Source organism: Setaria italica, chromosome II (genome assembly GCF_000263155.2).
Source record: "Setaria italica strain Yugu1 chromosome II, Setaria_italica_v2.0, whole genome shotgun sequence".
NCBI lineage: Eukaryota > Viridiplantae > Streptophyta > Magnoliopsida > Poales > Poaceae > Setaria > Setaria italica.
The window spans coordinates 12,771,219-12,787,432 of NC_028451.1; the positions used below are offsets into that span (position 1 = coordinate 12,771,219).

Consider the following 16,214-nt stretch of genomic DNA (forward strand, 5'->3'; position numbering starts at 1 on the left):
GCACATGGGATGGTTGCTGCTTCCTTCACCATGAGCCTTGTTCTTCCTCATGTTGTCGCACGTCCCGAAGAGCTTCCCCACGTTTCTTTGCAAGAACTTGAAGTCGTCCTCCTGATAGCGATCATTATCTTCTATTCTTTCATCCAGAGTTTGCAAGTCTTGCATGATGTAGTCGACGGCATCAAATAGGTAGTGGATGTTCTTTTTGCAAGCAGTGCAACACGTATGATCATGCTCCTCCGATTATAGCCTGTCGTCTTTTACATCTTTCTCATTGCCCTTGTCTTGACGGCAGTCCTCTTCCTTCTTGCTTTTCTTCATCTCGTCAGCCCAATCCCAGTACGTGTTGGCATCTTCTTTGTCATCATGGCCTACAACACCCCACGATCCATGGCTCCTATCGTCCTCCCAATCGCTATCACCTCCGTAGTCAGCCGGCGAGTACTCGGACGTCTTCTCCACATAGCTCTTGCACTTGATCCCGAGGAGCCTTGCTGAACGCCTTGTGGGAGCAATGACGACCTCTGTCTTATTCTTGTTTGCTTCATCATCACACGAGAGGATGATGAACATGCGATTTGTGATCTTTCCAGATGGCAACTTGCCTCCAACGTTGATGCGAGCATTATTAGCAGTCCTTGGTGGAGTTTTGGGACCCAACTCACACCTCTTGGCTTCCATGTGAAGGGCGAAGGTGGTTGCCAAGGAAGGGGGTGGTGCTGATCAGCTTGGGGAGGTCAGGTTGATCAGCCTGGCCTCCACCTTCGCCGGCTACTGCCCCCTCTCATCTCCCGAGCTCCTAGACGTTGCCATTGTGTTGTTATAATTAATTGATGCGAATAAATCTGCAAGCACATGTATACCATTGTAGCTTTCACCTCAGAGTATTCCAAGGGTATCGAATCTAAGGGAACGTGTGTGTAGTAACTCCTAGTTTAGTCTTTTCAAGGACACACCAAGATAGGTGGCGAGGGTAGAGGGGATTCCTAAGGATAGATCTATAGGTGAGTTAAAGGTCAATCTCTTGGTTAAAGAACTCACTTCGAGCACTGACTTACCCTGAATTAGTCAAGCACCTCTAGTCAATAGCTCTACGCTATATCCGAACATGGAGGATTACAAAAGACAAATAGGGTTGTGACCACCTACGGCCTACATCTAGCAACCCGTGGGATATAAGGCAAAGGAAGGATAACCCTTAGCCTAGACACCACGTCTACGCTACTGATTACTACTGCAATCAAACTATGTCTGACGTCCCGTAACAAACATACAACACTCCATATAAATACGGAGCAACGAACCCACGAGTAAGAGAACTGATCTCACTCAACTACAAGAGCTATATAAGAAAGGAATCACGAATACGAACCTACTTCATACCAAAGGAAGCTAATATTTGTAGAGATACAAGCTTGGAGAAAGGCGCCGACAAACTTGGCATTTCCTTGAACTAACCCTCACACTCTCCCTACACTAAGCACTAGCTAGGTAGCACCTTGCCTTTGCAATGAAGCTCCAACCTCTCTAGAGTTGTGTTGGTGGTGTCTTCAAATGAGACCCCTCCCCTCATATTTATAGGCACTTGGGGGTCGATTCCCGAGGGAATATTTAGGGAATCTTCTGCAACCATCATTGCAAGGTTGGTAACCGGCAACACGTGGCGGCTGGAAGCGAGCGGAGCCAAAAGGGGTTCAGCTAACCCCTAGCAACCGCCTCAGCTAACCACCTTTGGCTAGGTCGCTGCCAGGTGGGTCCTGACTGGGTACGGGGTGCTTTGCGGTGAATCTTGTCATTTTATCCTTTTTGTGGACCCTTCAATCCATGTGCTTTCTTCTAATATGTTGAGAGTGTATTTCCTTCCTCTTTGTGGTGTGTTTTCTCCCTTATTAGACCTGCATACAAATATTCACCAACACTTGTGGAATTCGTTAGTAATAACTCCTACCACTACTGTTGATGCTCATGTTTTCTATGTTTATGCAGGAGTTGACGGCCAATATTTGGTACATAAGAGCTATCAACAACACTCCCACACTTAGCCTTTGCTCGTCCTCGAGTGAAGGAGAAAGGACTAAGGTGAACATAACTTCCAATGGTATTAAGCAAGCATAAGAGATATTCCAAACCATACCATGCACTTGTGAACTTTGAAGTGTCTATCATGCCATCTTGGGTGCGTGAGGTATGGAATTGTAACATCCCTAATTTAAGTAAACAATTCCAAGGTTTAAGAAAGTGTTTAAGCACTCAAATCATCACTAAACCTTAAGTTGCCACTTGTAATTTTTCAAATTTCAAATTGAACTTGAAAAGCACCTAAATGGCAAATTGAAGTCAGATAGGGCCAAACAAGAAACTAAATGTGAAAAAACAGCAAAATAGGTTTGGAAAGTAGAAAAACCGTCAAAAGTCCAAATCCCAACTTTTGGAAACATTTCAATTTCACTAAGTGTCCAAAAATGCCTTAAAAAGCACTATTTGGGGGTAGTAGTTAAATTCAAACTTTTGTATAACAACTCAACTTTTTGCCAATATAACAGTTGTAGAACTTTTCGAAACAAACAACTTTTGTTATTTGAGTGTTTACTAGTTTGCAGTGGAAGGTGTTCAAAATTTGGGTCAAAGTTCAGTAAAATTCAAACTTAGTTCATGTTTCAAACTATCTTTCTAGAACTGGCGTTCCTGTGATTTTTGCACGCTTTTATTTCAAAATCTAGCCAAGTTCTGAACCTAAGGCCTTTGTAGAAGTTGTAGTTTGAAGTTTTTACAAGAACTTTTATATTTGACAAATTTAAAGTTTGATTTCAAAATCTTGCGCATAGTCAGCTCAAACATCCTGCCCTTGCACGCCACCGCGGCGCACATGCACGCCAGCACGCGGTCACCGCGCGGCCCACTTCACGCCATGCCACACGGTGCCTCGGCATTCACACCAGCCTACCGGCCAACCACCGCCGTGACGCGACCTGACATTCCCCAAAGATGTGCAGTAGCTGCGTGCGTGCATCCTTATCCCCTATCGCACATCCTCCCTGGCCACTCCCCGTCAAGCGCCCACCTGCCCGGAACACCACGTCGCACCACCGGAGTGGCTCTGCTGCGCAGCCAGTCCCCACCGGCAACAAGACCACTCGCTCGGCCACTCCTCACACGCAACCAAGCAATGCTTCACACTGCGGATCACTTCCTGCCAATGCACGCAGCCAGCCCACGCGCGCAGCCCTGCCACAGCCAACTGCCGCCGCCGTTGCCCTATGCCACAACCTGGCCACGCTGGTGTCCCCCAACCGCAGCCCAAGCCCCTCCTGGCGCCCTTAGCTTCCCTCCGCACTGCTAGCCGCTATAAAAGGGACCCCAAGCCTCGCCGACACTTCACCGAGCTTTTTCCCCCTCCGCCAATGACCCCGCAGCGCCGCGACCGCACCTCGCCGTGGCGCCGTGCTCTCCGCAAATGCATAGGAAATTGTAGAAAAATGCTAAAAAATGCAAATCCAACTTTGTTAGACTCCTGGTGATGAGTAGTTTCTTTGCAAAATAGTTTTGGACATGTTACTGTTGTAGATTTTCCTCTAGGATTTATTTGTGTTTAAGCCAATAAATGCATTATAAATCCTACAAAAATGATAAAAATGAAAATCCACCTTTGTTAGTTTACTTGTGACATGCCTATCCTAGATATGAATTTTGTGACACTAGTCTAGATGTTGAACCCATTGGTTGGAGTCTAATGTTGAAATGATAGGCTTAATCTTATTATTTACGCTATAAATGTGAAAACAGGTAAAAATGCAAAACCACTTTTGTTGAGTTCCTGATACAAATGTCTCACTAGGAAAAATGTTAGTTTCTTTTTGATATCTGTTTTACCTTCCTGATATGTTTACACTTGGTTATATACAATTAAAATATGGAAAATAGATGTCCTGCTTAATAAATCATGGAAACATTACAGAAGCCTCTGTTGAGACTAGGGAACCACCTGTAAAAATCTTAGAGTCAAACTGTCACTGAAACTTGAGTTAAAAATAGCTATATGAAATCTGAATTAGTGTGTTGTTTTATTTTTAATGATGTTTTTCAAAATCAAATGAGTCCCAAACTTTTACAGTAGCTCACTGATGACATTAAGAAGCCTCTGTCAAATTTTTAGCACCAGATCACACTTGATGCAACAAGAAATAATTTTTTGAAGTTATGGCTAGTTAAATGAAATAAAAAGAAATAGTGAATAAGAAGGGTAGAATGCGAAATATAAATCTAGGTTGTTTAAAAATTTAGAAACTGGATAACTTTCCAAATGAACTTAGAGCAACCCTAGAGTGACCCCACCTTCTTTTTTAGAGTTCAAGTGAATGAAAGAACAATATATATGTACAGAATCACCATCAATCAAACCTAGGGTTTCAAACGCAAAAGCACTTTACCTTATGAAGAAAGTTAAGTTTAAACCTTATCTAGGTGAATGTGGTCATTGTGGTTGTAATACTTCTGCACTATCATATGAAATGCATCCTGCATATGAAATCGTGGAACCCTTCTTCGATCGGCGAGGAACGCGATGATTGATATCATGGCAGGCTTCACTATGGTATTATTGTATTGACGTTAGACTATTGTTTTATTCCGCTGCTTTGAACTCTGAAACTCTAAATTTATGCATTTGAACAGCTGGGTGTAATAACTTAATGTGGGAGTGTTAATAATTATCTGTATTGTTGTAATCTCTGGACTCGCCTTTGTGTGAGAATGCTTTCGTTTCGAGCAGAGACAAGTGATTTATCGAGTGAAACCCGACAGACTACCAGGTTAATTCGTTTAAAGTGACCTTTCGCATTTGAGATGAGGTTGAGTGCACTTTAGCTGAGTTAATTTTGGTGGTTCTGCCACAGCTGACATCAGAGCCGATTAAGCACCCAGAGAAAGCAACAAGCCCTAAACATCTTTTTCAATAAAACTTGCAAGAAGTTCGTTAAGGATGGAAATTAGTACGAGAAGCCCTAGGGGATTTTGGGTTATTTCATATGGCTAGTTAACTATTGGTTATCTTATACTGACTCCCAGCACTTTTTAATTCCTACAACAGTTAGCGCAAGGGTATGTCGATTCTGTAACGTACCCTTGGCATCATATGCAAATATGATGGCAACACATAAAAAGTGAATGCGCTATCTTAGGCGTATGAGCGTTGCCCGTACAGCGCAAATCATGCGGGTGTTGTTTCTACAGTGAACGGTAATGAATGTGGACGCTTTCGTGAGTGCTGACATGAAAGATTTGAGTTGTATGAATAATCTTCTGTAGGTAAACTAACCACGCTTACGTTGAGTTAACGAACGGTTAGAAAAATAGACTAGCTATTATAGGGAGAGCCGTAAAATGTTGCCTTGCCACCGGCACTAACCTCGTAAGTCCAAGTAATTGGCAGTTGTTTGTGAGGACGGATAGGTTGTGTATGCATCATGTTAAAAACTTGCAAATTGGAAACTTGAACAAACTTTGCACGGTTAACATGTCAACCTAATGAAGTTCTCACAAAAATTCTTGCTGAATCACCTAAGGATTTTCTAGTTGTCTTGAATTTCAGCTATCTACTGTTAGAAAATTTTCAAGCTCCTAAATGCTCTTTGTTCCAGAAACATCCTATAGGAAAGTTGTTCAGATTTTATCATGTGAGATGCTTTAAAGATTTCATGAAATTTGGCCAAGTGGAACTCAAGTTATGATCAAATTAGTAACCCACTGTTTGCTGAAAAACAGCCAGGATAGAGATGCACAAATGGAATTTTTGAACCTAGACAACATTCGAATTTGTCTCTGAGTTGAATACTAAAGTTGTAGCACACTAAATTTCTTACTCACTGACTGAAGATGAGATTTTATGGGCACTTGAGTCAAGAGATATAAATTTTCTCCTAAGAAACAGTTTTCTAGCCCGCAATGTTTGACTGCACGATGAACTTTTTACATTCCGCACATGATTTATCTTGCTTCATCTTCTTATGAGAAAGCTTCAAAATTGTGTGATTAATGGGGAAAGTTCACTCTTACAAATGGTGCGCGGAACACATCAAACCCCTGCTGGTTTCGTACCAAGTGGTAGCGAGCAGCGGCAGACACCACCACCACCACCTCCCCTGCCTTCGATGGAGGCAATCCTTGCTGCCAAAACGGAGCTGCTGCGACACATTGTCCACGGACAACAGCAGCAGCACCAGCAGCCATATGGTGGGAGAAACGCCCACCAGCCGCAAGTCGCAAGCTATGCAGACTTCCTGGGCACCTAGCCCCCTCTGTTCCACAAAACAGAGGAGCCTCTCGACGCTGACGCCTAAATTCGTATCATCGAGTCCAAGTTCTCACTCCTTACGGAGCCTTGCCCGGATTAGAACATGGCCAAGTTCGTGACACAGCAGCTGCGTGGTTCCACATGGCTTTGGTGGGACCACTATCATGCCATGCTGCCGGCTAATCACGTGGTTACATGGGATGAGTTCAAGGTCGCCTTCAGGGGCCATCACATCATGGAAGGATTATTGGAGAGGAAATTGAATGAGTTTCTAGCACTTTCACAAGGCACACACAACATGCTACAGTATGCCTAGGCTTTCAATGACTTGTGTCAGTGTGGCGGAACCGCCCAAATTAACTTGGCTAAAGCACACTTAAGCCACTTAGTACGCGATCATGTACTTTAAACAAATCTATTTAGTCGTCCGTCGGATTTCATCCGATAAACCACATATCTCAGGATCGAGAAAGCAAGACTCGCACGAAGGAGAGTGGTTACAGACATTATAACAGTCCATCTCAAATAAACAAGTGCATCAAATTATTACAACCTCAAGTTTGAAATTCAAGCAAGGTTTGCAGAGTTCTCAAATAAAAGAAATAACTGAGCAGAAGCTAAACGTCGTTGCAGGATATCATGACGAAGCTGATCATGATATCAATGATCCCGGTCCTCGCCGTCCGAGGAGGGATCCCACTCAACCGTCCAACCAAGAGGAAGTTGGGGAGGCCAAGTGCCACTTGCAGCGAGCTCGGGGGTATTAACATCACCTGAAAATATGTGCCACAACAAGGCTGAGCGACTACACTCAACAAGACTTAACCGTTCGATGGTACTATTCCACCAACACCTAGACATGCAAGCTTTTTGGCTCTGGGTTTGTTTTTGCCAAAAGTGACTAGTGTAGGTCCTTACTTTCAATATTTTAGCCACAAGTTCCACTGTTGTTTTACCATTCTAAGTTAGCAACTATACTAAACCAAGCATAATTTCCAAGCAATTTATGACAAGCATTAATATTAACATCATCATCAAGTTACATTCTTACTTAGTGTAGCATAGCGATCAAGCAGTCCCAAATTGTGAGAGGTAGACGAATCGATTCGACTTTCTTAACCATGCATGGCAAACCTAATCCCACGACATCCACGCACCATGAGGGGTCGTTGCATTTGTTAGCCGTCCCCATCAATTCCCTGACCCATGTCGGGCCCACTTCCCTTGGTACAAGGCTCCATAGATCTGGTCTCTGCCATTCTATGACCGCACTTGTCACCACATGCGGCCGCAAGGGAACCCTATTCCAGAGACAGTGGAACAATCCACTCACGTTCCGGTTCAATCAGATACTAGGCTTCTCCATCCCATACTAGGTATGAGATTAGCACTTTCAAACACTTGATCATGAACACTAGCACACCTCGACCTTAGTCCAATTTCATGTAGACAGATGGGGCAATCCACTGACCACCAAAATAGTTCACAGAGCCCTACCCCGTCCATCGTCCTTATAGTTGTAACAAAAGGAAAGCAAACAACTCCTATAACTCACTCGACTTTTACTGAGTCCTATTAAGCATTGCAACTACTCGACTTAACATACTAGTGTTCATATCAAGGGTACTATATTCATGCATCTATGGTTTCAATCAACTCCTAGAATGTAAATGCGCAATCAAAGCAATCAATTGTATTGCAAGTATTTAAAGATAGGAAATCATGCTCTAGGGCTTGCCTTCACACGGGGAGTTAGCGAACTGGTCCTTGGCTTGCTCCGGTATGGGCTCGGCTCCGACTTGATGTAGATCAGCTATGTCTCCTTCTTTTGGTGTTGGGTGAAGCTCGTACGTTCCGTCAGAAAGGTTCAGCTCTACATGAAATGCAAATGCATCAAGTTCAACTTCCATGCCTTCTCATATAGGATGCAAAACACGAATTAGCACTGCAGTATAAATTACATTATGACCACATTCACCTAAACAAAGTTCTACACCTACTTTATCTGCATAAGATAAGGTGTTTTATGGTATACACCTGGGGTTGACTTGATGACGATTGTGTACATATATACAACTTAACTTTATTAAACTTTAAATCGGAAAGTTATCCTATTTCTAAATGTTTTTTTTACCTCTTCCGAAAAAGATTATTACCTTTACTTAAGGTTCTTTCTTCCATTTAATTTGGTTCATCTCCAAATTTTATTTCTATTATCAACAGTAAGCTATGAAGTTGAAACTTTACCAGCAACTTAATCTTGCCATGATTAAGCTACTGCACAAATTCGAGGCTTATTAGAGTTGCACAAAAATAATTAAAATTGTTTCATTTTGACAAGGTAGTGTGTGCTTAACTATTTTTAAGACAGAAACCATAACAAATCTGGGTATGGATTTTTAACAGTAGATTCCAGAGGTGAAATAGAGCCTTTGGTGAATTTTTCATAATTTTTAGTGAAGGGCATCTTTTTCCATACATTTACCCTAAGGGCCTGTTTGTTTTATTGGAATTGGCTGGAATTGGAATTAATTTCCAAAGTCATCTTGTTTGGCTGCTCCCGGAATTGGAAAGAGGGATTCCTCAGGATTCCAACTCTATCTACCGCACATTCCGACCCTAAAAAGAGGAAATCCTTTCCTCGGTCCCGACCGCGACTCTTTCCCCCCCCCCGACTCCTTCCCCTTGCGCCGCCGCCCCGACTCCTTCCCCTTGCGCTGCCGCCCACTTCCTCCGCCGCCCCCTCCTCCACTTCTCCGCCGCCCCCTCCTCCACTTCCTCCACCGGCCCCCTCCTCCGCTGCCCCCTCCTCCCCCTCCACTTCCTGAGAAGGCGACGTCGAGGATCTCCAGAGCCGGCACAGAGTGCGCCGCCCGTGCCGCTCCTCCGCGCGAGCAGCTTCTCGCCGGCGACCACACGCCACGCGGTGAGCCGGTGCTCCTTCCCCCTCTCCCTCCCTCTCTTCCTCGTCGACATACACAGCAATTTCTCTCCTAACCCTAACCCGATTTGTTCTTTTTTAGAGGCTGTAGACAGATCTGAGGGAAGGGAAGCACAGGGACGGGAGGAGGAGGAGCTCGGCAGCTATCCATTTTACTCACCGGAAGATCGACGTGCACCACCAATACTCCTGCCTTGGTGAGTCCTGCAGATCTAAGTTTTAAGCTTGCTAGTTTTAAGCATGAACTGCTAATTAGTTGTCTATCAAAAGTTTTAAGCTTGCTAGTTTCTACTTTCAGTAGAATGGAGATATGTACTAGATTTGTGTAAACCATAGGTCTGTACACGTGTTTTACTGGTATACACCAGATGCCCTTCTAATTTTATGGAATTTTCTTTTGCAATGAAACAAACGAGACTGCTTACAGTCTGAGACTTGTGCTTGCTTTATGCTACTACTACTAGTGGTGTTTCAAGTTACATATAGGTCCTGGTCCAATCGAAATATGGCCGCGGTTGCTCTTGCACGTCGTAGGTAGAGCAGCCTGCATAGCCTGTTTTATAATTCCAATAGTGTAGCTCAATATTGTTGTTTTAGGATATTCTGCTGGAATTAGCTAAATCTGTTCTTTAATCTACTCCATCCAGCAGAATAGTGTAATCCTGGAGTTTGATATTGGTTGGACATTTTGGAAAAATCTTCCCTTTTCTATGGAAGTACCAACAAGCAGTGGCGGGCCCACATTGATTCAAGGGTATTCAATTGAATACCCATTATTTTTGCAAAAACTTTTCATGTATATAGTGTATTTTAGGTGTATGTATGAAAAAAACAAAAATACAAAAGCTAGCATACACATTTCACTCAAAAAGGCCCACCAGAGGCCAACTTCGCTCTCCCTCGACTGGCCCAACTGGCCCATCCGGCCCATCCAGCCTGCATCTGCCCACACCCTAAATTCCCCACTGGCCCACCCGGCCACCCCCACCGGCCACCGTGAGCACAGGCACAGGGACGTCCAGGCGCGCGATTGGGCGAACCCTAGGTCACTAGCGGCGTCCGGCGGCGGCGGCGCCCGGCGGTAGGCCCTGCGGCCGGCGCGCGATTGGCGCCGAGCGGAGGCGCCGCGGGCCGCAGCTGCCGACGCACCGGCAGCGGCGGGCGCGCCGCGCGCGCCTGCTCGGGCTCGGCTGCTACCGGTGGGCGGCGGCTACTGGAGCCACCGTCCCACCGAGCCAGGAGGGCAGCGCGCCAGCGCCGCAGCGGGCGCCGGGCGGCCTGCGCGGCTGCGCCCTGCGCCCCTGCCGGCTGCCGGCTGCCGACTGGCTGCCGCCCTGCCAGGGCTGCCCCGGCGGCCTGCGCGCGGCCGCGCGCGCGGTTGGGCGCCGCGACGCCGGCGACGGCCGAGTGCCGACGACGGGCCGGCGGCGGCGGGCGCGCAGGTGTAGCGCGCTGCGCTTTACTGGTGGCCGAGCGCCCGAACCAGTGATTGCCAGTGATTGCTATCAGAACTGATTGCTATTCCTCCGCGAGTCCAGTGATTCATCAAGTCTACTGATTGCTATTCCTGATTGTTTGTGAAATTGAGGTGAGCATTTTGCCATTTTCAATTGTTTGTCAAATTAGGAAGCACATCAACTTGCAAAATGTGGATGCTCATGAATTTAGTTCAATGTGAAATTGTGTAACTTTTAGGTTTGAACCATGAAGAGGAAGGGTAGTGCCGCCACTGATTTGAGGATTTTCATGGCAAGGGCTGCTGCAAAGTTATCCTATAGCTTGTAAGTAGTAATCTTTGTTACCATTTTGCTGTTTTAGCCTCTATTTATTTCACATGTTGCCACTTTTATATGTTGATCATTAGTAGCTGGACAATTTTAATTTGTGATCAATTTTATTAATCAATGATGCTACCACTTAATTCTGTGTTATAAAATTATAATTTATTCTATCAAATTTTTTTTTCTTGCCATCTCCAATTTTGAATACCCATAGTCCAGATCCTGCGCCCGCCTCTGCCAACAAGACTGTTCAAAGGTTGCAAACTCACCTTTCCTCATCTGAGAGGCTTCCATGACATCACTGATACAAGTGCATGTGTGACATGTAACGGTGCATTATTTTTATAAGATGATATGGCATTATGTTGCAACTTGTTGCCAATGTGTATTCAATTCCTCACGATGATCTTACAAGCACCCCTTTTATTGTCCTATATATCTAGTACATAAACTGGTACTGCTTTGGACAATGACTAACACATTCGGTCCCTCATTTTAGCTGCCCTATCCAAAATGGTTAGAATTTAAAAACTGATGTGGTTGCATATATTGTCTTAACTTTTTGTGCCATCTCATTTTTCCTTTCAAATGCAATTGGTTCCTATCTAACGCTTGATGCTAAATCTTCATGGTTGCTGACTGGATGAACGTGGTCTTAAGAGATGTCAGCAAGGGTTCATGCAAATGCATAGCTTCTAATGCTCCTTTTTTTTGCCCGTTCCATGAACCAATGTTTGCCTTGGATAAAAAATAACTGTTTTATCACCATTTACATGTGCCTGTTAATATTGGATGTGCTGTTTGCCTTGGATGTGCTGTTTGCCTAGGTTCAATTATTCATTTAATGTTACTTAAGGCCAATTATTTCACTATCTCAGATTCTTTTCTCTTTTGTTAGCTACTGGTTAAGGCGTTGCTGGGCGGCTTCAAGAAGGGTGCAAGGAACTGATATGCTGAGGCACTGATACATTGTAAGTTCAAAGATTAGCGAGTGGATACATTGTCAGATATGATAGTCTGATACATTGTACATTTTTTTTACGGGGTCATCATGCATTGTGTAGTGTGGTACTGATGGAAACCCCAACTGATTTTCTTTTCAAGACTTGTTGAAGCAGATCCCGTTTAATATTTTGTAGCCATAGAAATAAATTACCAAAGATTATATGTCCCTCTGAAATTTTACTTGGGGTGATTGTTGATCAAATTGAATGAGGGTTGTTCAGGTGGAACATGTTTCAGACCACGTATGTGGCTATGCACTGCACCAAACCTTACACATTCGTCTTCAAATGGAAGAAACAACAAGTACGTGAGTTCTGCAATATATAACTGGACAGAAACAAGCAACCTCTAGTGTCCATCGTCTATAGAAAATTATGGTTGATGTAAACTAGAAATCTGTAAAGACCATGAACCTTGTTGAGTGCATTCTGTTTTTTGGACTGGTAGGCATTAGGAAAACCTTCAAAACTTTCACCACAAGGATAGTTCCATGTGTACCATGGATATATGTTAACTGAGAATCTGAAATCCTTGTTTTTTAACACAAGAAGTTACTGATTATCCAAAATAGTGTAACACATGAAGTTACTGATTATTTTTTGTCTTCTGATTATCCAAAATAGTGTAGCATTTTGATGATAAATTAAAATATTCCTTTTTGCATATGTGCTTTAGATGCCTGACAACAACATAGACTTGGTTAATACAAGCATGGAGCAAATGAGAGAGATACGTAGGAAAAAGAGAAAAAGAGTGGCTGCTTTATTTGTTTCTACTGTCATGAGCATGATTGTGCACTGGTATCAGCGTAAGAGACCTAGACATATCGTTGATCCGGATGAAGTGGCTGAGAGAGATGTAGCTACACGCAAACAAATGCTAAGAAATCTGTACCAAGGATCAAATGTCTATTGCTATGATAGTTTGCGCCTAACTAAGAGATCATTTTATGACCTATGTGCCATCTTACGTGAGAGATGTGGTATGTGTGATAACAAGAATGTGTCGGTAGAAGAAAAGGTAGCAATCTTTTTGCTTGTAGTGGGTCATGGCACTAAGATGAGGATGATTCGTAGCTCATATGGATGGTCACTTGAGCCAATCTATCGTCACTTCAATGTGGTGCTTAGAGGTATTCTATCATTATGCCATGAATTTATCAAGCTTCCTGATCCATCAGCTGTACAACCTGAGGATTCCAAGTGGAAGTGGTTTGAAGATTGCCTTGGAGCATTAGATGGTACACACATTGACGTTTTTGTGCCTTTGGCTGACCAAGGGAGGTATAGGAATAGGAAGCAGCAGATTACCACCAATGTTTTAGAGGTTTGTGATCGTCACATGAAATTTGTTTACGTCTTAGCAGGATGGGAAGGATCAGCTTCAGATTCACGTGTGCTACGTGATGCAATGTCTCGGGACGATGCATTTGTTATTCCAAGTGGGAAATACTATCTAGTAGATGCGGGATACACCAATAGACCAGGCTTTCTTGCTCCATATCGATCCACTCGCTACCACTTGAATGAGTGGGCTGCTCAAGGGCATAACCCATCCACTGCCAAAGAACTATTCAATTTGCACCATTCAACTGCTAGAAATGTGATAGAGAGAACATTTGGGCTATTGAAGATGAGGTGGGCTATACTAAGAAGCAACTCATATTTTGACTTGCAAAATCAGGTATTCCGTAGTTAGTAACCTAGCTTGAAATTCATCTCTGAATGACCCTAGCTAGCATGCAACTCATTTCTACTAAATTCTTGCAGATTAGGATCATTAATGCTTGCTGCATATTGCACAACTTTGTAATTGATAGACAGAGAGATATGGATGACTTACTTATACACCAAGTTGATCAAGTAATATCTTTTGAACCTCATGAAGTTCAAAGTGAAGTGGGTATGATTACCAATGTTCAATCAACAAATGAATGGAGCAATTTTAGGGATACCAAAGCTAACCAAATGTTTGCTGATTACCAAGCAAGACGTGGTCAATGTATGATAAATTCTATCATCAATGCATGCTCAAACTTATGATATTTGGTTTTGCTCCTTAATATTTTACTAACAACCTTTTGTGAACTTTTTCCTTGTAGGATATGGAGAAGAGCAAGAAGTCAGGCTCGGGCAGGGGTTACATTTCTTGGAATGACGACATGGACAAGGCTCTTCTTGACACATTTGTGGAGTACTATAACAAGGGTGACAGATGCCAGAATGGGTGGAAGTCTCATGTCTATACAGCTGCTATCAAGAATGTCCGAGAAAAGTGTAATGTGGATATCTCAAAAGACAACATCATGGCGAGGAACAAGACCTTTGACAAACACTACACTATCATCAATGGTATGCTGGAATCAAGTGGATTTGGTTGGGATTGGAACAAAAACAAAATATCTGTTGATAGTGATTCTGTATGGGAAGAGTATGTGGCGGTAAGTTTCAAAAACCACTTATTTACTTTAATTTGTGTTAAGTATGGAGTGAGTATTACTCTTGCATTTTAGAGATTTGGGTGGGAAGGTTTTGTGTCATTGAATTTGGCTCCTGGCTGTAATGTCGCAGCATCCAGAGGTCATCTGATGAGTTACTGGGGTCAATTTTTGGGTTAGCAGCATATCTATGTTCAGAGCATGTCTGCCTCTGATTTGGCTGTTTCCTTGCTGAGGGTCCAGCAACATGGCTGCCTTCACTAACAGCCCACTAGGGATTCTTGGGGAAATTGAGTGGTGGTATTCCCGCTTCTGTTTGGTTGTCTGTTCCACTAAATTTAGGTCCAAGAGCTGTACATAATTTGCCTATATTGAGTGGTAAGCCTGAATGTCGGTAATTCCATATCTGGTCATCATGCAATGTGGAGTGACCATTTGCATTTGCATTGTCGAGCTAAAACTATTGAGTGGCAAGGTTTTTTTAGTTGACATTTCTTTGTTTTGGGCTTTTGGCTTGCTGCCATATTGTAGTGTCAAAAGATCACTGGGCAGTTTTTAGGTTGATCATTAGGGCAGGTCTACTTCTTGATTGGGCTGTGCTAAGGATCCAGTGTAACACGGTGTCATAGTATAGCTAGTTTGTGATCACAGGTCTACTTTATAGTAGTTTGTGATCATATCCCAAAGATCTGATAATCTGATACACAATCCCTTTAGTCCAACATGTGTAGGGTGCTTAACATGTAACAACCAGACATGTAACAACCAGACATGTCGTCATCAGTTGTTTGAGCTTCTGGGTACTAGTTTTGACTCTAAACTTCCATTTATTTTTTGTAAAAAAACAAAGAAGCTTCTGGGTATAGGCACAAGACTGTCTTGTACTGGGACTCAATTAGCTTGGTGTTTGGCAAAGACCATGCTACCGGTGAAACGGCAAGGACTGCAGCTGAGAGCTCAAAAGACATGAGTAAGGAAGATCTTAGTAACAAAGAGCCCACATCATCGGCAACTTCAGGAAGTTTAAAGAGGCAACAGTCAGGCGACTCTTTTACCTCTATGATGGCTGAAAAACTGGACAAGTTCGCTGAAGCACTAAAGGAGGAAGCTCCTAAAGGACCAACATCAAAAGAAATTCTAGACACACTGAATGAAGTACAAGGATTGGATGAAGACACTTTGTTGGACCTATTTGATATCCTGACCGGTGATGCACGCAAGTACGAGTCTCTGTTGGCGCTTCCAGAGAGGATGAGGAAGAGGTGGCTTCTAAAACAGCTCAACAAGTGAAGAAACTAGTTCATCTATATCAAGTGATGGATAATATCTATTGAACTTGTAATAATATGTGGCATTGTATGTACGATTTCTATAGCTCATCTGAAAGTATTATCTTGTATTTTATCTGTATTTTTCTAGCTGGAGGTATGTAACTCGTGTATGATGTGTCCTTGCGTAAAGATTGTTCATGGGTGTCATCGACGCATAATGAGCTCCAAGCTAGGAATTTTGAAGCTATCAGATTTAACCTATATTTTCCAAAGAAGTAGTTTCCTCTCTAATCAACCAAACAATATTTGGAATCTAATTCTAGGAATTAGTTTCTTTGTACATCCAAACAAGAAAATTGAAATGAATCTAATTCTATGTAATTTAATTCCTATTGAATCTAATTGCTAGAATTAGATTCCTAGAATGAGATTCAATTCCATCGAAACAAACGGGGCCTAATTATTCTTCCCCCAGAAAGGAAAGTGATTT

General features: G+C 43.1%; 2 protein-coding genes across 2 annotated transcripts; both read left to right on the plus strand.

Annotated features, from left to right (window-relative positions):
- The first annotated feature begins 6,146 nt into the window (after positions 1–6,146).
- On the plus strand, positions 6,147–12,000 carry LOC101781003. The gene is made up of 4 exons (XM_022824272.1): positions 6,147–6,254; positions 9,122–9,215; positions 9,313–9,427; positions 11,910–12,000. The coding sequence occupies exons 1-4, from the start codon at positions 6,147–6,149 to the stop codon at positions 11,974–11,976; spliced, it is 384 nt and encodes a 127-aa protein (XP_022680007.1). The 3' UTR covers positions 11,977–12,000.
- Positions 12,001–14,120: 2,120 nt separating this feature from the next.
- Positions 14,121–15,795, plus strand: LOC101774554. Its single transcript, XM_022824273.1, has 2 exons — positions 14,121–14,454; positions 15,292–15,795. Exons 1-2 carry the CDS (start codon positions 14,121–14,123, stop codon positions 15,741–15,743), a joined length of 786 nt encoding a protein of 261 aa, XP_022680008.1. The 3' UTR covers positions 15,744–15,795.
- Positions 15,796–16,214: the final 419 nt, after the last annotated feature.